The sequence below is a fragment of the Euwallacea similis genome, chromosome 7 (genome assembly GCF_039881205.1).
Source record: "Euwallacea similis isolate ESF13 chromosome 7, ESF131.1, whole genome shotgun sequence".
NCBI classification, from domain to species: Eukaryota; Metazoa; Arthropoda; class Insecta; order Coleoptera; family Curculionidae; genus Euwallacea; species Euwallacea similis.
Window position 1 is genome coordinate 2,424,515 of NC_089615.1, and position 26,669 is coordinate 2,451,183.

Below are 26,669 nucleotides of genomic sequence, written 5' to 3' on the forward strand. Positions count from 1 at the left end.
TTGATCCCATAAAAATACATACCATGAGTTATGATTATGGGTGAAGAGTCATCGTACCCACTAGATAAAAGCACATTTTGTATATCTAATTAACAAAAAAAACGTCAAAATTGGCCAAGAAATAAAGATTTTATAAAGGTGGTAACTCCTTAACGTGGACACACTGTATATAGGGGTGTCGAGTTTGAGACACTTTCTACACGCTATCTCTCGTGCAATCCATTTGTTGGGATAATTTTGATGCAGCCACGTTCTGAACTGTTTTGAAAAATGGGAAGGTGCATCATCGTGCGTGAAATATCTTAAAAACTGTCAGAGCTCTGGGTCACACTCTGAATTCAGTAAGGAAGCTTTTGCGAGCCCGTGTTTATAATGATTATCTTCATGTTTGATCAAAGTCTGTTTGCCTCTGGAGTTTCGCTATTCATTTCTAAGGCTGCCTGTACAGATCCATGAACCTTACTAATAAAAATCCGCCTTTAATAGGTTTAAGTTTATACTATTTTTCATTATTTTCTTACCCCGAAGCTACGCCTCGAAATCTCTCAGTAATATTGAAATAATTTCGTACTTTGTATTCAATTCAATTTACCCCGGATTATAAACAATGTCGCCACCAATTAAATTCGCGGTTGAAAACAACCGCTCAGATTACATTTCACAATGGCACATTGTTCCCTAATTGTAGTTTCATTTTCAACAAGCTTTCAGACCAGATTTGCCTTGCAAATTATCGGACACTCCGCCATTTTATGACCGCCTTTATGATATTTTAACTCTCTTCCATCGCCTGTTTATTAGTTTTTGAAAATGTTGTATTCCACATCGTTAAAAACAAAATAAAATCTCGGTGTTTATTAACATGAAGCTTTTGTAGGTCTGGAGAATACACCTTTACGTGTTAATCCAGCTTTAAACTGGAAGCGGTAACAAATTTCCGAGTTTCGAGCCGAAGTGTTCCAAACTACAATATCTTAGCCCGAAATTACTTCCACTTTGTTCTAGGGTGAACCATAAATTGTGTGGAACAAATTATATCGTGCACCATCTAATATCGTGTATAGGAATTTACGGGTCTCCCGTGTCATTGACTCATTCCTTATATCTATAGGTACGGGTTTTCGGATGTTTTAAAGGTTTCCTGAAGATTTCTTGTTTCTTTCCTAGATAAAAACTAGACCAAGTAAAATCTTCAGTTTACTTCCAAAGACTGATTTTCGAAAATTCAAGATTTGTGCAGGTAAACTTTCCATCAATTTGTCTTATCAAATATCCGTGTATCTTCTCAATATTTTACCGCAATTTCAGGAGCATCTTTTCGATTAAACGGACAAGATGTACCTAATCGAATATCGAACAATAGCTTTACAAACTTATGTGCCAATCACGCAGTTAACCGTCAGCAGTTAAGGAGAGAATTTAACCAATAACGAAATAAAAAGTTCTTGCCACGAGAAAGTTGCCTGTTTTTCACCCAATGGAAGATCTTATTAGCCATTATTTTCGACCAAGAAAGACCCTTTTATTTCTTTCCTGCTTTTTCGCACCGGGATTTGGAGTTTCCCAACTTTGTAATTGGTTTTACATTTTTTTACGCCATCTTAAAGGATTTTCATGATTTTTTTGTGCTTCGCTCTGAATATTTATTAGCGATGTGTAAATTTGTATGACCTGTTAAGGTGAGGAAAATGTAAAGGCACACGTTAGAGGTTCAGTTTAGTGCTATTGTAACGCTCTTAGCTGTTTACTCCTTAGGGCAGCGAGATTCTGTGATTTAAAATTGTGAATTTTATTCGAAACGTCTTACACGGCAAGCGGGTGAATTCCTTCACTTTAAGACATCTGCAGAGGTCCTACTAAAACATACCCCAGTTCTAATCCACACTAGAAAAATGTTCAACACGTATACACACACGAGAAAAGCTCTTCAGTTCTTTGATTTAGTAAGTTGGTTCAGCTAGTTGTACGTGTAAGCCTGCTTTTAGACACTATTTAAAGGAGGACGGACACGACTTTTGCTAATGGCGCACGCCACTATATTTTAACAACTTATTTCATAGGAGTAGATATTCCAGAAGCGATTTCCTCGCTTTGCTACTGGAATGTCTTTTCATATGAGGCGAGGTGTTAATAGACCTTTCCGAAAACGATGATCTGAAGCACATCGATCTCTATCAGCTCATATTCTAAGTCATATCATCACAAGCCATCTCATCGGCGTTTGAAAAGATGAATTTCCGAAGTTTCAGAGAGTTTAGTTTGGTTAATATTCCTTTTTATAATAATTTTTCCGTGGTTAATTCATCCATTCAATCATTATTTAATTCGTTCATTCGTCTATTTATTCAAAATATTTGTTAAACGCGAAACGTTAACAGAGGTCCTTGTCCCAGCCCTTATGTTATCTCAATTAGTTTTAGCTGAAAATAGTGTGCAACTCCTCCGCTCCAACAACTTCTACTTCTTTGTGAGGCGTTATCTCCAAAGAGAATAAAAGGAAAAATGAATTGTGTAGATATTTATTATCCTGCGTGGGAAGGCTCACAAAGCCGCCACGTTTCTTGGCACAAACAACACTAAGACGAATCAGCAGGCCACTTACATATACCCGGAGAATAGCAGCGAAATTTCTTAATAAAGACCTACTCACCCCGTCACGACGTATAATCTCATTAACGGTATTACAGAAACGAACCAGAAAACCACAACAGTCGGCCATAATGGTTTCATTCTGTTCCTGGAAACGCAATTTCAGAGAAACGGGCCCTAAAATATCATTTTTCTCGCGCTCTTAATACAGGGACAACTCGTATTTTCTTGCCCTCATTTCAGTCGGTGGCAGCAGCGATGATAACTCCGGTTTCTGCAGTCTACTTCTGCGAGATTGATTAATCTTATCTAATGTTAGCGAGGGAATGTATTTGCCTGGAATTTTAATGGGAGTTATTGTACGTGATTCTAAAGCCCTAGAAAATGGGCATTACGAAGCGAAAGATGTGTCCCGTGCGTAAATAAATTATGTTCAGGCTCCGCTGCTGCCGGACCATTAATTTGTCACTTTCCAATGTTGCTGGAACAATGCTACACAACTGAAAGAACGACATAGAAACAACAAAGAAATGCAACTATTTCGCATGACTATAATTCAATTTGCGAAGACTGGAAATAACTTGCGGTTATAGGGCCTGACTTGAAATATGAGGGCGAGTAATAGAAAGTGCAAGAAATACAGCTTTTCTTACTTCTTTTATAAGACAACATAATCTAAGTATTCTTAAATGTTTCCTGTCACGTTAAAGGTTTAGCGCGGAACCACACATTACATTTTATTCATCACTTAAGCCTTATTTCTTGTCTCATACCCGGGTCATCAAGTCATATCGTTCATCTAAACTGCCCTAATCATAGCAGCTTTATTGACTAAACGTCAAAACTCGGGACAGAGGCAGGAATAGACGACCAGACGCCAGTCAAAACCATTACTTATACGTTGTAAAAATAGTTTCCAACAAGATAAAGCAGGAGCGCATTGACGATTTTTGCTAAAGGTTCCAACCCCTTGAGAATTTGTTCTTTAATGTGCTCATATAAAACCTCATGGCATACAAAGAAAATTGTAGAAAACAATTTTCGCTTTCTACAGTAGTGTAAAACTAAAATTACGGGAAAAAGCGAGTTCGCATACGAGCAGGAAGTAATAAGAGTCGACTACTAATTACGGTCCTGTTCAACATATATAAGGTTTTTCTCTCAGAATGAACGTAAACATAATCCAGAAACAACCCGGCAAAACTATATCGGGGAAGCAGCCTTTCCCTTTATCGGGGTTGAAATTTGTGGGTCCCTACCCTTCGATATCCATGCCGTTTCTCATGAGGGTCAAATGAAAAGAAAACAGGTAGTTAAGCGTAGGAAGATAGAAATCCATGTCTCATAATTTGGGAGTGTATGATAGGCATATTGTTTAATTTATGAACGGCACGTTTATTTTGTTTTTTCTTGCTTATACAATTAATTTCACAGAACAAGCAACGTAAAGTGGCCACGAAAAATCGCTGCAAAAAATAACCCAAAGTCCCATATCCCCTGCTTGGGAAAGAAAAGAGACAAACCTTGTTAAGTGATATGTAGAAAATTATTTTTCGTACTTTCCCTATTTGCGTAAACAGCTTTTGTCTTATAATTGGCCAATATGCTGAAAAATACCAAAGCCCTACCTTACTAATCGGTACCACTGCCTGAATATCATCCTTCTGAACCTCAAATCTCGTGGTGGATTTTCTGCCCTCACCTCGATGAATCTCAATTTCTCCCTCTTCGAGATGGGGTTCAAACCTCGCAGTCCACACCACTCGAGCTCCGTCGTAAATCTCAGCCCCATCTTCGGCCACTTCCAATAACCAGGTGAAGAGTTCCATGACTCTGTAACAATGAAGTCACAATTTATTACCAGTGCTCTAGAGAGAGAGATAGAGACATTATTAGTTTTATGGAGGCTCTGCAAAACGAATTATCTCATTTTACAGTTTGTTGGCCCGAAAGATCGTATATCCTCAGGAATCGATTGGAAGATGGAGGACAATGCGGCTTGAACGGGGCTGGAATTTCAATAACAGACAATTCTGTGGGGGCGGTTGTAAAACGCGGATACGAAGTCCAGACGGCATGTAAAATGTAGCTGCATTGACCACTAAAATGCAATTTTATGGGATTTATTGTTTTGGCCGGAATCAGCCAAAGACTACATCTATTTTGTTTTTCCCAACCAGTTCTTAAATGATTATTCGAGTAAACCCGCCTCATGTATATTGTTTGTCAGTTAAATTACTTTCCTAAAGGAACTTTTCGATTTCGATAGGTAGATACGATTCAGAACATTCAATTCTATCAGAATTTTTGAAAATTATTTTTTAAGTACCTTCAGTATTTTCATTCTGCGGGACGTTATGAGTTTCAGGTGTCCGCGTGGGCAATATGAGTTTCTGGCGCCCCTCACGGGCTTTATGACTTCTAATTTCTGAATTTGTTACTATTTAGTGATGTTCAAGTAAAATTTTCTTCTTAATTGGAAAACTTATTACTTCGTGTTAATTTGATATTAATTTATTTCTATTGTGGTGAAATGTCTGACTCGCACGAAAACGCGTGGCAAGTAGGGAATTCTTCACGAATACCTCAGAAGTGAAGTGAAAGTATGTACAAAGCCCTCAAAAATTTAGTTATTACGAAAAATGCAGAACTTATCAATAGGAACTTTACAGTTAACTAACTTTGTTGAAAGAAATGCGACACTGAAGGTCTCTGGAAGTTTCTGGGCTCAATACTCCATGTTAAAAGCAACAATTTTTCTGCATGATTTCATTGCTATCTCCAAATTTTCAACGCTGATAGACAGAATTTTAGTTAGCAAGGATAGTCTTTTGAATAACATCAGTACCTAAACTACCCTGACTGCCCAAGCCACTAACACTCAGCTCATGAGAGGAGCACTATTTTTAAAAGCTATTTTCTTTCTCCGTCTTCCCATTACATTTCCTTCGTTTAACCGAAACCTCCAATACATGCCGCAATATCCATAAAATCATGGTGCATACGGCTCAATTTCCATTCTGCATAAGGTGGAATTGCACGTTAAAGGCCACTAAATTTTCAGATGCAGTTCGGGTTCGAGACACGAGTGGTTTGATGAATCGGAAATATTTCCACGAAATGATCACATGAGAGTCTCCATTGTTATGCATGGCCAATTTTGAATGTGTCGTGAGAGCTCAAATTTAGTGGCAGCCATTTTTATTCCAGTCCATTGTATTATAAAACTTGATTGTGAATTTCTGAATTTATAGCACGACTGGAAGTTAGTGGCCAGAACAAGTTAGCTATGTGCTCTTCCAGGATTCGGGAAAGCTTATTTACACTTAATTTTTTTGAGAAGAGACTTTAATTACCTAGCGGAACTTAATGCAGTTTATTCAGCATTTTATGACGACAAATCTTTTGAGCTTTGTCAACACAATAATTATACCCGCATTTTAATTCAAACATAGGCCGTCGAAAATTTAATGAAGTTTTTTCCATTACGAATTGCAAATTGGAATCGAAAACAGTTTGGGAATTTTAACGAGATTCTATTAAATGGTTAAATGCGCAATTCTAGTAAATAAAAAACCGTTTGTGAATTGTCCGGTTTTAATGGTCGAGGAAATAACAGGTTAGATAGAGGTTAATCCGGATTCCAGTCACGTACCTTTCCAGTATTATCTTGGAGATTTTGGAACACAGCCGAGGGAGGTGCTGCTTATGTTCGCTCAATTTACTTTCTCGGTCAGAGAAAATGTTTATTTACAAATAGATAAACCAGCAGCATTAGAAAGTCTCTCATCAGGAAAGATAAAAAATTATGCTTCCAGACGGGCATGTCTAGAATCTTTAGCTAAGATTTCTATTCTTCTTAATTTTTCAAAATTTATCAAGAGAAGAAATTGAGAGTCGAAAAGGAGGAAGGAGAAGAACTGAGGTTGTATGGGGAAAATAAATACATCAAAATCCTATTTCTTCCGGTTCACATTTACGAAGCTTAATGCATATTCTCGGCTGAGTCATATACAGGGTCTGCCACCTAAAACTCCTCAGGCTCGTATTTTCTTTATTATTTTTTATACAAGTGAATTTTTGCAAATATTTTTTATCTTACCCCATATAATAAATATTGCTTCATAGTTTTGTGTCGAATTTTGTTTTCTTCAATTTGTCATTACCATGTATACCTTATTTTTACTCCTTTTTAATGAAAAACTTGTCACTGCCGTTTTCTGTTAAATATTTTTATAATTTTGTAAATTTTACTTACTTTTCAATAATTAATTAATCTAGTAACAGTAAAAATAACAACAAAAACGAATAAACATAATAACAAATAATAACCGCAATGACATTAACTTTATTCTGGTTATTACCATTATACACAGTCAATAGCTTATCACGAGGTTTTCTTCAGTTTTATCTAAAAGCTAAAGCCAAGTTTGTGGATATAACCTCCAGAGACCGGCTTTTCTATAAGCAGTGGCGTCATCGTACGGCCTACTTAAAATTCTACCTTCTTGCTTTGTTTTTTTAAGAAGTCGGAAAGTGTGTGTGCGAAAAGTAGCTCAAATTTCAGAACTAACACGTTTAATTTTGAACACGTTAACTTTGAAAATCAATAAAGAAGACAATAGCATATTTAGTTCTATAAGAATGGCCGATATGAGAACGTGCCTCCATGAATTAATTGCAGGATTTGTCATTGCTTTGTCCCTTTAGGACGTTCCTGTTTGATCTTATTACGTTTTTTTAGGTAAAATGGCCACTGCCAGCCCTATGATTAACATCCAATTTACTCCTGCATAAAAAAGTGAACAAAACCTTGCGATAAAAATTTAGTATATAGGATGCCATATGCTATATGGTTTACCGGAGAACAGGCCTTCCGGTTTACAAACCGGAAGGCGAACCGCATTGTTGGTGGCCAAAAGGCTCGGTCTAAATTTTCGGCCTTCCCACAACTTCGGCTCTTGAATTTTGTGCTCTGATTTAATTTTTTTTGTCAGAAGTCGGAACATGTATGTACGTACTGACACACAAATATGTGTTCTCATCGTGAATGTTTTGCAGAATTTTTTATTGTTTTACCCATTTCGGACACTTAGGTGTTGCTATTATTAACGCACAATCCTTCTCTTAGGCCATGTCCTTCAATTTATCTCTTTATTTCTACATAAAAACTGAATAAAACCTCACGGTAAAAATGTAATCTACGCTGCCGCCAAGGACACGGATCTTCCGGCTTGTAAATTGGAAAGGCTGCCTTTCTTTGTTGTGTATGGACTCCTTTTGACATGCCCCGCAAAAAGAAGGTAGTTGAAATTCTTGAACAACCCCGTGCAATTTCATTTTTGAAATATTTTTTGAATTATTTTCAAAATAAAAAAGTTTTTTCGTATTCTATTTGAGCGGAATTCTCCATACCTGCAATCTATAAATTATTTTCTATCCCTATTTCCAAAACTACGGAAAGTTAATATGTACCACTCTCTTGCGAACCTAGTCAGGTCGACACCTCTGCATGATACAAATTTGCCTGCAGAATCTTTTAGCGCAAATTTAGTATGCAATCGCACGTATCGACAAAATTCATTGTTACTCGACTAAAATGGAAAACACCGATAGGATCAACCATTATAGTCTGGAATTTACAGCCACTCTGGAAATGAACTCGATCCTTTCTTTTTTTCTGACTGACGTTCGATAAAGGACTTCCCAGCTTTAGAAAAGCCGAATTAAAAGCCTTTAAAAGGATTTTCACTTAAAATCTGCTTTATAATAAATCGCCATTGTGCTTCAACTTAAACAGTCACAATTCATGGATATGCAAGAAATGAAGCCAGAAATCTGTTAATCTAGTTGGAGGATTTTCAATCGCATTGTCTGCTTCCATTATTCTGCAATTCGTTTTTCCAATAAAACATGCCTTGGTAGCAGGGCTGGCATAATGCCCAAGTCATTGAAACCACCTTCGATGAAGGGAAGCATATTTTCTGGAACGCTGATGCATGCGGCAGGCTATCCTTTGAGGATGTTTTCGATAAATTGGCTTTTCTCCATTATCTTTGTTGTTGAAATTGAAGGTCGAAGAAAACATGTGGTTTTACTAGGAAAGGGAATAAATCAGATTAAACTTGCAGTTGGAGGAGGTAAGTTATGAGAAACAGAGACTGATGCAATAGTTATTTCCGTGCAAAAGAGGGAAGAAGATGATTACGCTCGCGGCCTGAGGGCCTTTATGCGGTCAAGGGCGTAATTCCTCTTTGGCCCGTATGTTTGAGCTTTTACGGAAAATAATATTTTTTAACCTTCTGGATGGAAATGAAATAGTCTTGTATAGGATTGGTTCGTATATTTAGACAGCGCTTACTATTTTTATTATAAAAAAAGAAAAATTTTAAATACAAAAGTTGTAAGGTTTACCCTAAATCGCCAGAAAATGTCATGAAACACAACAGATGAATATTGCGAAGTTAAAAAAGAACACAAAGTCGGTAAATTTATAATGGAAAACTCTGTATATTTTATAAAAATTGAATAGACCTTTATTTTCTGATTTTAAAAATATGTACATACCATGTTGACATTTCGTTTAACCGTTTTCGCGGTGTTTGCATTTAAAAGTCGGTATTATATTATTTTTCCAAATCACAATTGTTATTTATAAACAAACAGATCGAACGTCATTTGTAATTATTATTTATTAATTTATTATTTTCATCTTGGAAATAATAAATTAATTTAAAACTAACATCAACAAATTGCATTTTAATACTACGGAATCGAGATAATTTTTTTTTAATATAAATAATTTACAAAAATTCCAAATTTATAAGTGCTGAATATGACCGTCGGTATTTTCAATACATTTTCTGTAATCTTCATCTAACTTTAACAAAGTATTCCAAATAAACTCAGGATATTTATTTAATGGATCGATACTTATTTTGATTCTTTTTCTTAATTCCTCCAAATTTTGACTTCTTTCTTTACAGACTTCATTGAATGAAGAAAATGTGACAGTTGACAGAAAATGTGGCAAATAATAATTACTCACTGACGTACGGTGCATTTGTTTATTCATGGCAACTGCGATTTGGAAGAGGGAGAAATTAAAATTATATTAAATTAAAAAGAATTTAAAAGGGCTTCCCATTTAAAACTGTGATTGAAGATTACTCAAAAACGGTATGTTGTATGAAAAAAAGTTTCAAATAAAAGTTTTCCGGTAAAGAGGGGGACATGTCATGAAGATAATGACGTTTAGCCAAAACGTCATTTCAAGGGTAACTTTTTTTTTCGAATAGCAACTCTGTATTTTCTTACAGAACTTTATAGACCTTTAAAAAATGAATATCTTTTATTTGAACATTTTTTTATTAGACGTATTGCTGCAGAATTATCCTTGATTTTTGTCCAATTTTTGAGATAGTCGAAATTATTACATATTTTTCTAGAAAAGTTTTGTAATACATATTCTGTTTAAAACTCATAACAATTCTACTATCTAATCAAAAAAATACGTATATTTATTTTAATTTGGCAAATTAATTTAAAATCCTGATTTGAGAAACTTATGGAAGTAAATGTTTAAAAGAATGTCCTTCCTGCTTCAAACACGTCTCAACTCTTATTCAAGAAAAATTGTTTACTCTGCGCAACATCTCCCCGTTTATCAATTCATCAATTAATTTCATATTTCAATTTCAAAAATTCAATCATTTTCAATCAATTCAACTTCATTTTCAAATTCATAAATCATCCAAAGTGTAGCGATCTATATCGATTATTGAGTTTTGAAATGAAAAGAATATTTTTTGAATAATTACACATTAAACAATTAGATTGATTGTAGAAAAAAGAATATCGATTTTCTGCAGTCCTTGTTATAAGGTAGACTCTAACAAGAGGAAATTTAAGAAAATATATATTTTTTTATTACATAGAAGAATTGTTATGAGTTTTAAAGAGAATATGCATTGTAAAATTTTTCTAAAAAAAAACAATAATTTCGACTATCTGAAAAACTGGACAAAAATTAAGCAAAACGTTTAATAAAAAAATTGTTCACATAAAAGATATTCATTTTTTGAAGGTCTACAAAACTCTGTAAAAAAATAAGGTGTTGCCATTTGAAAAAAGTTGCCTTTGAAATGACCTTAAAAAGACGTTTTGGCTAAGTCACTGTCTTCATAACAGGTCCTTTTCTTTACCGGACAACTTTTATTTGAAACTTTTTTTCATACATCGTACCGTTTTTGAGTAATCTTCAATCACAGCTGTAAATGGGATATCCTGTATACTCCCGATTTTTAGATGCAAATACCGCGAAAACTGCTAAATCAAATGTCAACATATTATATATTTTAGAAATCAGAAAATAAAGGTCTATTTAATTTTTATGAAATATACAGGGTATTCCGTTATAAATTTACCGGCGTTGTATTCTTTTTTAACTTTGTAATATACATCTGTTATGTTATATTACATTTTTTGGCGATTTAAGATAAATTCTACAACTTTTGTATTTAAAGTGTTTCTTTTTTTATAATAAAAATAGTAGATGCTGTCTAAATATACGGACCAATCCTGTACATAGTTATTTGATTAAAGACGGTTTAGACGGGAAGTCGGACACACTTCAAAGCTTTACGGCCGTTGCCAGCAGCAACGGGCCGCAAAATGAAACAACGCTGGTCGTAAACTCCTTGTTTCCACCATGGAAACTAAGATGTAAACAAACAGTTTCGATCCATTTGCGCTTGAATGTTATATAAATGTTACATAGATATATTGTTTCCGTCTTGCCCTTGCCCGTTCCCAAAGAAATCTCGGGAAGTAAAATCTTATATTCACTATATCAGCTAATAAAATCCTTTTGTAGCCACGCAAGATAAATCGTCTTGACCAGGAGCGTTTATAAGAAAAGTTTTCTTATTTTAGTTTTGCTCCTTCGCCGTCGCTACTCCTTGAGATAGGTTGAACGGATGGGTGATTAATTAATGCGTCAGGGCTTTAGGTTGGCAAAATTTTCCCATTTATTCTTCAAACTGCTCCCGTTTACTTGAAAAGCAATATCCCGATGGCAGCCTCAGAAAAAAGTTGCAAAACTCTCGGCCTAAGTGAGCGTGTAAATTAGGTGGATACTTTATTCTTCCGTAAGACGAAGACGTCTTATAGGGTATCCCATTGAGACCGGTTATTTTGAATTTATCACCATTTCTCTAGTGCCATTCATACAGCGTTGTGTTTGAACAGCTATTAGGTGTAAACATTGAAGTTTAGTTGTGAAGAATTACACGAACGCACAAGGCATAGAAATTGTAAAAATGTACTACTTAAATCGTGAGTTTCACGAAGATGGTTCGAAAATGTGATGAATTTTTCATTCAGCATAACGTACTTCCTCACTGTACAGTGATCCGATTAATCGAGAAATTTGAACCGATTGGGTTAGTTCAAACCTAGACGAGATCTGTCTGTCCATGATCATCCAACTTGATCTAACGAAAACATTGCGGCAATTAGTGAGAGTATTGACCAGAATTTTTCCATTTCGATTTGCCATCGTTCTCAGCAATTGGGAAATTCACGAAGCAATTTACAGTGAAATTTGATGATTTTTTACTAAAGATCTGCATTTGCAAGTTTACAATATTCGATTACCACAACATTTAAAGTCAGCAGACGCTGCACAACACCAAACGTTCACAAAAATAGACGTTAGAGCAACAACAAATGAATGATGATTTTTCGAAGAAAATCATCTTCTCTAATGAAATGCATTTCCACTTTGATGGCTTTTTCAACAAACAAAATTGTCGCAGATGGGGAGCTGAAAATCCAAGAATGATCCTTCAACGTCCCATTATTCACCACTAGATACTGTTTGATGCGTATTTTGGATTGAACCGTTTTTCTTCAAGAATACGACTGGGAATGCGGTCACTATCATCAGCGATCGTTTCCATAAGATGATAAACAACTTCTTCTGAATTCAAATTGCTGCAATGGATCTTACAGACATGTGGTTTCAATAAGACGGCGCAACCTGCCACACAGCAAACGAAACAATGGAATTGTTGAAGATGTAATTTCAAGGGAGACTTATCTCGCGTCGCGGCGATGTGACGTAGCCACCGCGATCATGAGATTTGACGCCATTGGATTTTCTCGTTAGGTTTTTTTTGAAAGGGAAGGTGTAGCCAATAACCCAAGAACAATTCCTGAACTGAAAGGCAAGATTCAACGCGTCATTGATGAAGTTGAGCCGTCACTATATCAAACTGTCATTGAAACTTTCGTTAAAAAATTCTAAGATTCATTAGTCATGAGGAGGTCATTTATTGTCTATTGTGTTCCATCAATAACCTCCACGTCTATACTACAATATACATACTCTATACTACAATAAAACCGTCTAAGGTTTTCAAATAAACACTGCGTTTTTTATTTTTTAAATAATCGGTCTTAATGGGACGCCCTGTATATCATCGATAAGTAGGTAGAATATGTAATATCAATGAAGCAAATCAGAATATTCTTAATGTTGCAGTTAATACTGGCGCCATCCTCTGTGCTTATCGGAGAGCAAAGGAATATTAATTTCGGTCCAATCTCTGTAGTTGTTATTACTATATTGAATATTAAACAGGTTTCTAACGGATTAAACTGTTCAAATGAGCTCGCATTCGGAAGTTCCAAACTCCAATATTAATGATTCCCAAACTCCCAACAGCAAGAAACTAATTGTTCCTGGCGGGTGCTGCGTGGGAATTTTGGTTTCATGTGGAATTAAAGTGGCTTTATCAAAACAAAATTTAAAAATAATCAGTTATTGTTGTTTTACATATACAATGAGAATGTATTATAACACTCATGACTTTAGTTAATAAGGAATAAGTTTGCTTTAAATTCGTTGTCCATAATTGGAAGTCTTGAGCAGGGCCGGCCTTGGCAAATGTGGCACCCTGGGCGAAATTTTCAAACACCGCCCCCTTCCCCAGGAAAAACCATCGACCAGGAAATTCCGCCGCCCTTCCTAGTCTTCCATCCTAGGCCGTCGCCTAACTTCGCCCTCCATAAGACCTGGTCTGGGGTAAATAGGGGGAGGAATGCAAAGTAACACAACGAAACGTTTTTCCAATACATTTTGTGCAATAAACTAGCCCCATTTTTTGGTGTGTATTACGTGGTTAAAATCTTGCTGCAAAAAAACAGGACAACCTTTCCAAGATGGGATTAAAATGAGAAAAAAAATTAGTGTTCCACCTCATATACATTCCTTGAACAATCAAGTATAAGTTTCTTTTGAGCGTGAGATTAATGTTTTCTCTGAGGACACCTAATACGACTAAAATAAATTCAGCTTTAAAACTGGAGAGGAAGGATCCATAAATATTCCAGACACGCCGTAAGTCTGGAGTGTCCCGTCACCTCAATGACCCAACCGCGATTTCGCGTCATTACAAGGCGGATTTTGCTTCCGTGCAAACGGCCATAAAATCCAGTCGGGGGTTATTTCGTCCTAAATTTTCCCCACAAACGTTTCGGTACACTTTCTTGGCATATTGATGAGCACATTACATAGCTACATCTGTGAACCTTGAAGAGATCCATTGTTATTTGCAACCTGTGAGAAATTTATAATTTGGAATTACGTATGCAGGGTAGTGAGAGCTGTGGGTTTGGACCGTGAGCGGACGCTCCTCATTTTGAACCAATTCGTACAAATTTGTCGAGCGATTCGGAACGTGAGTAGCGAAAGTTAACTGTGGTCCAATTCGATTCAACACTGTTAGTAAAGCGCCAATATGGTTAAATGTTGTTCAAAGATCTCGTATCCCACGGAATTGAACCGTGAGTAGCGGACTTTAATTGTGATCCAATTCGATTCAAAACCGTTCGTCTGACATACACGATCAAATGTCCAAATATGTCACATCCAGGGAAATAATATTGTGACATTGGACCGTGAATGGCGCGATTTAAACTCTAAAAATAGTCAGCAATACACCGAAATGAGTCACTTGTTACTACTCCGCAAAGATGGTAATATTTGCAATTGTTGGAATTTCCCAACATAAAACGGTTGAAAACCGTTGGGCCTCCAATCGTTGTTGCGCCCCAATAAAATAGACATCCTCGAGCCACCGTTACGTGCCGAATTAAGATGGGAGCTATGCGTTCCGCCCATCTGGTTCTTTGCGGCTCGGGGTTGTAGCCCAGAATTGGAACCACACCGACCTCCAATAAACCATCAGGAATTCCCCGGCGTAAATATTGCACGATGCGACACCCAAATTAGAGGGGCGCGGCATTGATATAATTCAGAATAGGTTCTAAAGTAGCGTTTCTCCCACCGGTCCTGCAGCCCTAAGAAGTGGGGAAGTCGTGCAGACTCCTCCAGGGCGAGAATTGAGTAGTTCGAAAAAAGACCTCTAAGAGTGCAATCGGACTCCCGATTGAGAAAAGTATCTCAATCTCTCTATCTCTCTTTCGCTACTTAGTAGTTACTCTCATAACTCAGGGTCTATTGGTCGCTGCTCAATCACTCCAAACTCTATACGCGTAACGAAAGCAAAACAGCTCTAGCAATTTCGCGTATTCTCAATCTAGTCCTCAGATCTCGCGTACACGGTGCCTTCGACTGTATCCGCGATTGTGAATTTATAGAAGATGGTAGTGTATTAAATGATTAATTGTGCAACAGTGTTTTTTGTGAACTGGAAAACCCATAAAACCTACTTCTTCTAAATGACGGTAGACCGTCTGGTCCTTCGAAAAACCCAACCAGCATAAGTGGATTACTCCGTGGGTATCTATTGAGGTAGTCACTACTGTTAGGCAGACTCTAAAAGGCCCTGGCCTAAACAGCAATTTTAAAACTGAAGCTAGTTTTTTACGGTCACCGAAAGTACGTAGATCTGTTTTCCTGAGCACTTCAAGCGTTTTTTTTCGCACCTACGAGAATGGTGTCTTTTCAGTGCAGTCAACTGACTGGAAAATGACTAGTTGTATAACGAAAAGGAATTTTCAGGCCGAATCCGTTTTAGTACTTGTGGGAATTTTGAGATTTTTAATGAGTTGTTGCCGGTACCGATTTGACGGTTAATGTTTTTTGTGTGCGGTGAATTTACACTTCCAGCAACGCAAATGGTTGTCCATAAAAATCGTTAATTAACAAAAAACGGTTAAACTATCGTTTTAACGAATACCGATAACCTGCAAACCCATCAACACACTTTAACATTGCCGGATAATAGGATATTCCTCGGGCTCTGAAGCCCTCAAGCGAATCGGGCGATTTCGCGCTAATCAATGTATCGAACCGAAAAAAGTATCCCACATTCTGTTCTCGTCCTAAGTTTATCCAAGGCTTTGCTGAAACGAAAAAGGGAAATGGAAAACGTGTGTAATCCAGTTCGCTGCCCTTTTGGGGATCGATTTAGAATTATCTTTCTTTTCTGATTTAGAATTCACAGTTGAAACTAGGAAGTTAATTTTACGTGGTGATAAAAGTGCTTCAAAAGAATTTAATCAATGTTGAAAGCACTTACTCTCCATCCGTGGTGGTGGTTTCAGCTTCAGGTGGTTCTTTGCGTACCAACGTGACAGTAGCGCCAGTGTGTCTGGCATTGATATCAACGGTGATATTCCAGGGTGATGCTCCAGACGGCGTTGCCTCCAGTAACCGAATACCGCTTTTCACTCGGGCCCTGCAAGAATAAATCCATCAATCATGCCGTTTCTCTGTAAATTTATCGAGAAGAGGAATTTATTTTAAGCTTGGCAAATTAAAATGATATGCCCGACTCATCGAGACTGAGGGTGAAAATGCCGTAAAATAATCCGGTTAATCCTCTTAAAAGCTCAGTAATCAAAGAGTATCGATTAGAAAGCCGCAAAACTGATACCTTTCGTGTTCGTTCGTCCGCTTAAAAGTACGCATTGTCTATTGCATGTGGAGGTCACGGTACCAATAGCCCAGAGCCACATTTTTTTCTTAGAAAGCTATTTCCTTTCTTATTATTTCTGAAACGATGTTTAACGTATGACTGTAACATCGTCACTAGAAACTAAAATAACTTTCCATGAAGAAAATGAGAGGAAAATTTCTGAGAAAAATGCTATCTGACCTAAAGAAGAATAAAAAATGAACAATATGCTTCGCATGTATTGACATTGGCATTGGCATTGACATATTGACTGAAGTGACAATTGCTTGCATGATACGAGTACTAATGGCGACGTGTTTATAACGTACAAGGAAAGGCTTATCGATCCTACTATATCTCTTTCAGCATTAAAATTATAAAATATATTGTACCTACACACCTACGTAACATATGCGGAAGTGTCTTTGGAATAATCTTCCCTTAAGGTGTAACCTGCATTAACAATTTATTCAAATAATTCCGCTGCAAACTACGACTGATGAAGAATTGCTTGATGTTATTTAACTTTCAAAATTAAAGGCTGTTTCGGCAAAATTCCCAGTACACAATATTATTCGCATCAGCTGCATATTTCAAATTACTCTCGAAATACTTTTCGACTCTGCATTTTCAGTTATGCAAATTTCATTAACATGGAAAACTTTCGAATTAGCTTTGCTTATTTGATGAAGTATGGTTTTGAAGTTTCCTTGCGGTTTTGCCACTTTTAATATTAAGTAATCCAAATAACTAGAACACTTATTTATTAGTTAAATTATATTTTACAATAAAATATAATTTTTCCACTCTTAGGAGTAGATTATGAGAAGATAATCAGGAGTATCTTTGAAAGGCCCCAAAAGGAAACCTTTATTCAAATATTTCTATTTTTTAAATCAAAAATTAGCCAAATTCAAAAAAAATTTTAAATTAGGCATGTTAAAGTTAGCCGATCGTGTTTAATTTACATTTTTTGCGAGAGCCTTCTGGACTTGTCGTGAAGAGATCCACTCGAGCAGCAATGACTTCTCTTTCCTAACTAGTTATTATAAATAAATACGAATAGGCTTTGTCGTGCATAAATTTATTAAATTAACAGATACTAGGCATAATTAAAATTACAATTAACAGTTCTTGATACACAGAATATATTTGTTGATCAGAGCTAATAATTATTTACAATTGTTGAGCAATGTTTCCAACTAAATAGCACAATTTCATGTTGTTTTCAAATCTGCGAGTGAAACAATTTCGTGAAATTGCGGCTTCTAAAAATATTGCCTTTATTGGAAAATACATACCTGCTCGATGTTGAGGCACAACTCTTCGGGCCATTTTATTTAATTTCCACCATCCGTTATCAATTTGCTGTTATTGAAGCACTGACCTATTTTCCCAAAAATAGCGCATAATATAGATGAAGCCGACAGGCAGTGGATAAAAGAATAACAAGCTGAATGCATGACTTTGTTGACGATTTTCCTTCCATGGAAATTAAATAATAACCTAATATGGACGTAATGAAAATGCCATTTTACAGTTTTGTTGAAAATCGAAATTTGGAGGTCTTTGGTTTAGGACAGTTCAGCAAGTCGATCAAAATTATATTAAATTTAACGATTTTTTTATTTTTTCATTTATTTTTAATTTTAATTCATAAAATTTAAAAGTATTAAAATTGATCTAAAACTATAAAATATAAATTCATGAGGATCGTAATCCGATAGTGACGATATTATTTGGGAAATATTGACGCTTAAAGCTCTAAAACAAATGCGTAAAATTCATATTGCATATAAAGTTCTGGTTTATACCTCTTAATAAAGCAGGAAAACATTTCTCCTGAATGTGAACTTTTTGGAGTTCTCAACTTTACGATTTAGTTCCAAGGCTTAAAGGCGGTTCAAAGGATTTAAATCGGATTTGTGAGTATTGCCCTAAAGTTGTAGATCTAGAGCGCAGTAATATTAATTTGGGCCCCGACTTGAAACTAGAAGCAGGCATATCGATTGGGATGTGGGAATTGAAAGTAATTGGATATTGTGGGAAATTATATTACATATGATACATAAGCTTCTTGAAGTAAACTAAAGGAAAGTGGGGCAACTGAATGTAAATCAATGAGAAACTGAATACTTAAAAATTGGGAGAGTTGCCCAGAGGCGATGTTGAGGCAACATGTCACGATAAAATATTCATTTCAAATGTCCTCCACCTCACCGACAATTTTTGAGATATTTATTTTTAATTTTCACTGTGGGTCGCACATTAAGAGTGTATAACTCCAAACAAATCGTTGATTACTAAAAGGCTTATGTGCAGTTTTTGATAGCAAAGTATACATTTTTCAAGTAGATTTTGCTCCCTCTCTCCGTTGGTTTTTGGGATATTTACTACAAATTTTTATTGTAGAACTATTATTTAGGTATAAGATTTGCCTCCGAGGTTCTTGTAGAAGGTTCAATAATTTGTAGTAGCAGATATTTAAAAGCAAAACATATATTTTTTTTTCACCCATGTCCTTCACCTCTTCGACTTTTTTCCAGATGTGTATTTCACATTTTTTACAAAACTAACTTTAATAATTAATTATCAACTATCTTGAACTATGTTGGAAACAAATTAATTAAAGTCATGACCTTAATAGTAAGTCTCACAGAAATTATGTGTAGAGGTAGGTATTTGCTGGGAAAATCATCAACGTGTTAGGTTCGGTTTTATAAGAATATCTAAACACTTTTCATACTCGTAACACATTAAGCGATTGCCTGCAGCTTTGTGCGCCGACAAAGTAATATTTCTGTTGCGAAAAGTGCTACTTTATAGCATTAGCTGCACGCACGTTTAACATCGTCATAATTAGTTATGCATACATGTACGCATACTTATCATCATAATTTAAGGATATAATATGGACTTGCAGCTTTGTTATCCAAGTCTTAGTCTTGTTGAGCAAAGACTGACGATTGTACTATGCAAATCAGCAACTCTCCTAAGTTTCAGAACTGTATAATTATTATTTAATCAACTTGGAAGCAATGTAACTTTACTCTAAGGCAAATAATGAAAATTATTCCAAGTAGGGTATTACAAAACTTCCCTCCTTTGATTCGGATTTAATCTCAGATTAATTAATTATGAACGCTGTTAATGCGTTATTTTCTTGATGATTTTGTTATGACATGCGCCGACTCATTTTAACCGGTCTAAATAAATTCCGGATTTTAATGAGCAGAAAGTTCTTTGGAAATTACGTCAAAATGGTTCAATACACAAAGTTCAACTATGTGCATTGTAATAAAACATATTCGTAGCGTGTGAAGCAAGAAGCGTCTCGAACTGTATGGGTAAAAGGTGTCTTAACTGACGGGTCCAAGGGTCACTGATCAGGAGAAACTGTGCTGCACTGGAACATTGAAAAGAGTTCAAGCGAAAGTGTGTTGCAGAAAAAGCGGAAAACTTGCCAGTTAAAAGCCCATTTTGCTATACCTAGAGAGTTAGGTACCGCTGCAGGGTTACAGGTCTGAACAGGTTCTTTCAATACATTCAATAAAGAAAGAACGCAATGAAAAAATTGATAATAGTAAAAACCAAAGTTCGTAAATTTCCGATTGAGATGGTAATTGATATCTGAGAACTCTTCACGAAAACGCTGTGTAATCCCTCACGACATGTATGGAAGCTGCGTGGGGAAAGGTAACGTTTTTCGCACTGGTTTACTAAATTAGTAAATTTCAAAACACAACCTAAAAATAAAAAAATAATTTAAAAAATTCAAAAAAATAAATAAAACTGATAAAAAATCTCTATCGAGCACCGTTTTTTAACCCAGATAGTTTTTCAATTTCATCCCGCAGTATCCTTGAGAGCTGAGATTGAGAACTTCAAACATCATAAATAAAGAAAATTAAACCAGATAAAAAGAACAACTTCATTACAAATTAATTTGCATAGGTCGATCGTTTGTCAGACGCAGGAACATACAAAAGAATCTCTGCCGATGCAAGAGATAAATCGAAAGAAGTTTGATAAATCGTAAAAGTTTTATATTACGCAGTTTTTGAAACTTGGGATATTATAGGCGAACTTTCAATCTATTGGGGGGCCGTTTGCCAATATAAATGGTCCAGTGTCAGAAATTTAAAACTTTTTTTGATCTACGCCTATTGGCTCTGTGCAGAAAACCGAAGAAATTTTTGCTGATTGTCATGATCGCTTCCAGGATTCAGGCACTAGCAACAAGGCATTTCACTAGCTCATTATAAAACTTGGGACATCCTGTGTACCTATAATTATTATTGGTTATAATTGGTTATTTTTTTGTCGCATGACATGAAACTAGACCAACAGGATTTTAAGCTCTGCTGAAAATATCGCAGTCATTGGATTACTTACAGGGTGACCCAGTTTTATCCAGCCAAATTTAAAACTTAGATTTAAACTTACTAATAAAAGTAAATAAATTGAATTCTATAAATTTTAGTTCACTTTTTCATCAATTCTGAAATATTGATGTATAAAAAATGTCTAATTTGTTTAAGCTGTAATTTTTTTTAAGAAGTTGCCAAAAAGATTTTTTCTAATTTCAAAACACATAATTTTTGTTGTCAGTTTCGTAATTTTTAATGTTTTTCTTTTGCCTTTTGTGTAACCTTAAATTACCGAGGAAACGCTTCATAGAGACCTCCATTTTATGCTACGCAATTTCGACATCTTTGGAGTACCGAATGCATTGCAGCTGCTATCTGACGTGATGTTACTAGTTGGTAGGAAGCTAGTATTAAAGTAATTAACTCTTCACTTGTTTCAGAAGGATTTCTGTAAATCAAAATTTTTAAAGACCCCCCCCCCTAAAAGAAGTCGAGTGTAGTAAGGTCTGAAGATCTATCAGACCAGGCTATAGGCCCATTTCTTCTGATTCAGCGATCAGCATAATTGTTGTTTAGTCAGTTTCGAACCAGTCCACTGTGATGAGCAGAACATCTATCTACAATAATTGCAACCAGTGACACTGTCTTATATTTAACACTAAATCTTCTAAAAGAACAGGGAGCTTTTCTTGCAAAAAATAATCCCCATTAAGTCGATTTGGCAGAAAAAATTAACCTACAAGTCGAACGTTAATTAATCCAATCCAAACATTAACACTAAACTGAAATTGAAAGCGATCTTTTTGAGTGGCGTAAGGATTTTCATGTGACCATACAAGCTCATTGTATATATTCAACAGATCTCTTCGAGTAAATGTAGCTTTACCAGTCCAAAAAAATCCTTTGCAATTGTTATCTATCAAGTTGCATAGCATTATTAAACCATTCACAAAATCTAATACGCCTTTCAGAATTTCCAGCTAAAAGTTCTTGCACTCGGAAAATATGAAAAGGATGCCTACCGTCTTTTCTTAAAGTTCGTCTAATGGTTTCCCGAGGAATGTTTAACACATTAGAGGCTCCTCTAACACTTGTATGAGGATCATTGTTGAAATGATTGAGGATAACGTTGTCTCGTTGAGGCACAACAGAAAGCTGATGATCTCTCATAATATTAAATGATCCTGTTTCTTGAAGAACTCTATGAAGTCGTATAAAAACTTCACAATGGAGATGGCGTCTTTGAGGAAAAGCAGCTGTGTACAACCCTCAGGCTTCTCTCGCTACACTCCAAAGTATAGCCGTAATAAAAATACATGTCAGTGTATTCTTCATTCGAGCACACGTAAGGCATTTTGATTTCGGAATTTTTTTTTTCGAAAAGGATCAACACCAATCAATATGAAATCACAACTAAAATTATTGATTTGTAAATGATTATGAAAAATAATGAACGTTTTTTGGAGTAAAAACTTTTCTCAGTTTTTATTTAACAAGTGAAAATTTCAATAAAGCAAATACTTTAACAAATTTTATTATCATATTTCACTCACTAAATCACTAAATGACAAAAATATTATGTGTTTTTAAATAAACAAACATCTTATTTGCAACTTGTTAAAAACAATTGCAGCGTGGATAAATTAGAAATTTTTTGAATACCAATATCTGCGAATTTATGAAGAATTGAGGTAAAGTTTATAGAATTAAATTTGTTTACTTTGACTATTAGAATCTATATTCTAAATTTGGCTAGATAAAACTGGGCCACCCTTTATAATTTTCTTTGATTTGCTAGAGCAAGAAATTCTTTTTTCAAACGGATTATGTATACATTTTTGCATCAGTTATTTTTTGTAAAGGAGTGTTCTTCTTTTAGAATTACTTTTTTAGTAGTTAAATGATTCTGGAGAGCAAAGGCTTCGCTAAAGAAAGAATTTTAAATGACATAATCACTTTCAGGCTTCGAAACTGGGAGATGGCAGACGGTGGAATAATGTCATATAGTGCCACCGGCAGGACTAAATTGAAACCATTCAGCTCAGCTAGAAACAGGCTCTATTAATTATAAATGAGACTTTTTAGAGCGCAGGTGGAATAATTATAGGGTTCGATTAGTTGCTGGCAAGTAAAAGCTAGGGGTTTTTGGAGGTGCGCTTCTTGAAAAATCAACTACCAGGACTAGGACATTAATATCTCGAGTCTTTAGAGGAAAACCTTTAATAGAGATTGTCTTTTTCGCTCTCCTTTTAGTCACTCTTGGAGCTTCTTTGGATGTCCGGCAAATGGTTATTTTCAGGGTCCAACCTTCTAAATTTTTGTTATGTCTCTCTTAATCCCAAAGGGATTAAATCCATTGATGTTTTCCAGTCTCCACTATACAACGGCCAATCTAATAGATTCTTTTCCGGATAAAGAATGTCGTAAACTAGCAAGAGTCCTAGTTTTTCGCCGAATTGATTTTTCCAGTGGTTACACTGGACTCATTCTGTTCTACATTTAGTTTAAAGGCGCCAGAATGGCTTGGGGTAAATAGTAAGAGACGGTCTGGCTACACAACCCAAATCTTTCATAAAATTTATTTTAGCTATTGGTTGTTTTGCTTAAACTTTGAGGCTATCCTTCGAAGTTTGAGGAAAACGCATATCCTAAATAGCAGAATATGCGTCGAAACTGATTCTTTCATTTCATCGAGCAAACTAGTATCGACCTTGAGAATAAGCATGTTCCAGGGAAAGCATGACGAACTTTAATACCGTAAGAAATGCAGTACTGAAGGTCTACATATCTTACGATTGGATACGTAAGATCAGCTAAATTCAGCCAATTGAGCGCTCCCAATGCTCGTTCTAATATTTGATAATTCCCGAATAGCACTGGAGAGCAGATTTTCGAATCTGGGAATTCTGGGGAGTTCCAGGCGAATTATGTTAAAATACTCTATTCCAACATTCTGTCTTAACAAACGCTGTATTTGAACGCCTACATTCTCCTCATTTAGGGCCAAATTAATGATGTTCCGCTAAGTTTAGCAATAGTACGAAGTTCTGTTAATATGAAAATACAAGCTCGTAGCTCGTTCCTGCTTTTCAGACCCCTGAAGGAATCCTACTAAATTTATTTTCTTTAAGGATCATCAGGGATGACGACACAGGCGTATAAAGTGACAAACATTTGGGGTGGGGGGGGGGGGGGGGGGGAGACAATTCCCACTCGGACTTTTCAGCAATTTTAAAAACGTGAAATTTCTCCAGGTTTTAACCAACAGTCTAAACATGAGGAGCCCCAAGGAAGCAGCTAAAGCTTCCGTAGTACCCCATTGGATTTCAAGATCAAGACAAATCTAAGGGGCTTTGAAGGACTTGCCTTTTTGACAGTTAGCTATGCGCTCAGGATATCAAAGGCACATTCCTAGGATCGTTCGCAAGTACTTCATGGCCACATAAGGTATTTACAAAATTCATTAGCCTGACTGGTGAATTCCTCATAAGCATTGCAATAGCGTTTTTGCTGTCGTAAATATCGAGAGAGCATTTTCTTCGTAATATTGAAACAAAATATCCTTCTAGAAGAAACAAGTTTTTTCTCTCAAAGTCTACTTCTGAAGCAAAAACACACACATGACAAGGAGTGTTGCCAATAGTTTACCAGTTGTACCATGTTCTTCTAATTCGAAATTTCATATAGGAGCTGTGCTACTAACCGCTCATTGTTCCTCAAATTTCAATACCTTTATGAATTTACTTGATTGAGATTTACTAAAATAATAGAAAATGCTCGATTTTGCGAATTTTTGATTTGGAGTAGGGAATAAATTATGTCCGTTTATTTTTTGGACACTGCGTATATGCATCTTATTCTGGGACACCTTATACACACACATCATTTCGTGTATCTGTTTTTTGGCCGGTGAGCTGTACGTTTGCAAAAAGTTGTAAAATTTTTTTGTGTTTTCGTACTGATATGGTTTCTTAAATGATTCAATCGAGCGTTAGCGCGGCTATAACCGAGATTCATCATACGAAATAAACTGATAATCAGGACAATCGGGTGTTCTTGTGTAGGTGACAATTGGTGACTGAAATTCGGGGGTCGTGAAGTGCTTTTTTTTCTCCTTTTGTTTGAAAGAAGCATGACGAATCGCCAGGTAAGCAATCGTTCAGTAGGCGAATATGGATGTTGCTCATGAGATTTCCTTTTATGAGTTTGATTGGTCTTTTTGTTTATTTAAATTTCAATTGGAGAATACCTAATAATATGGCAGTGTTCCTGGGCTTCAAAAAAAGTATGGCAAATCACGTGCTCATTTAATGAGTCAGAATAGATATTGTCAAATTTGGTTTTCCTTTTTCAATTTATTTTGATTTTATTTTTATGCGAAGTAATAAGCGACAACATAGGAGCTTAATGACTCGAAATGGGAAAGAGGAGGGCAAACCTTAGAAAAAACATGATAAGTCGGTTTTTATTTATATGAATCGAAATCGTTGCCAAATTGTCGCTTTCTTACTCTTATCGACTTTTGACCATACATATACTTTCTCTTTTATTGCATTTGGGAATAACGTCTCACACAAAAGTGGGGGTTATTTGAATTTTTGTTTTTCTATGTCCTTACTAAAGGGTAAATATTAATCTCAGTTAATTTTATCTCACCGCTCCCATATCACTTACTCGTGAGGGGGAGGGGGGGGGGGGGGTATTTCCAAACAAAATAAAAGAAAAAATATTTGTTCAGTCCATTGAATGATTCATTTTTCACTCCAAGCTGTTAAGGACATAACATTGCAAAGTCTTTTTTTTACACTCTAAAACTCGAAAAGATCTTTGTCCATTACACAATGCACACAATGCAAGGCTTATTATACAATGACTGATTCTTCTCTGTATCATTAATGTCGTAATGAATCAATAAGTTGTAGTTTGCACATGAAATAATGCATTAATAAAGCTGTCGGTTTTACTAGAAGTTTCGTGCAAGCGAGTAGTGATTTAATAGCATTATGTTCATAGATTATTAATCATTGATCAGTAATATACTTATTATTACTCTAATGCAAAACATGCTTAGATCCTCTTTGCACACAATAGGCTTTAACTATAAATTACTCCCTTTAAATGCCAATGTTTTTCTTCAATTTACTATAAACTCTGTCATTAAATGCTTTGGTTATTTTAGGCCTCGGTGGAAGAGGAGGCACTATTTATGGCTCTATTCGTAATCCAAAGCCGTTTGAAGCAATTTGGAGACTTCAAACAGTACGCACAATTTGCTGTGGAGGCGGCTTCCGAATTAATACTTAATTTATTCGAGACGTTCAAACGAACATCATTTTAGATTTGAGGGTACTGGAGAAGGCTCTATTTGCCCGAAACCGGTTCGAATTTCATATTTTTCCTGTCTTTCTCATAATCGGTTTCCTCGATTCGGTTATAAGTTATATTTAATGTATAAGATGTCCAATGTAGTAGGGTTTTTCAAAAACCGACTTTTCGACGTATTTTGGAAAAATCGCCGGGAAATGCATAGCATAAATTTTAACAACACGTAGAAAAAGTCTGAAAGACGTCCCTCCTATCTGCTCAACCTTTTGCAAAAGAGCAGGAAATTATAATTTATTTTCTGCAGTGCAGATTTGCGGAGGCAATATAGTGGAAATTTGTCGCTTCCCCTGCCACAACCGTAATTACGAATTCAGACAATAATTAATATTTACTCGGACCCTCGCCCATATCAGTTTGTCAACAAAGAGCGTTTGCCATCTATCAGCAAAGTGGGACG

At 35.8% G+C, this 26,669-nt stretch overlaps 1 protein-coding gene across 1 annotated transcript in view; it reads right to left on the reverse strand.

Annotated features, from left to right (window-relative positions):
• The window catches only part of dtn (transmembrane protein 132C dtn), a 107,189-nt gene that overhangs the window by 19,312 nt on the left and 61,208 nt on the right, over positions 1-26,669 (reverse strand). The window contains exons 6-7 of the mRNA XM_066391586.1: positions 16,140-16,298; positions 4,218-4,422 (exon numbers count right to left, since the gene is read on the reverse strand). Coding sequence (XP_066247683.1) covers positions 4,218-4,422; positions 16,140-16,298 — 364 coding nt within the window. The remainder of the gene's footprint in view (positions 1-4,217; positions 4,423-16,139; positions 16,299-26,669) is intronic.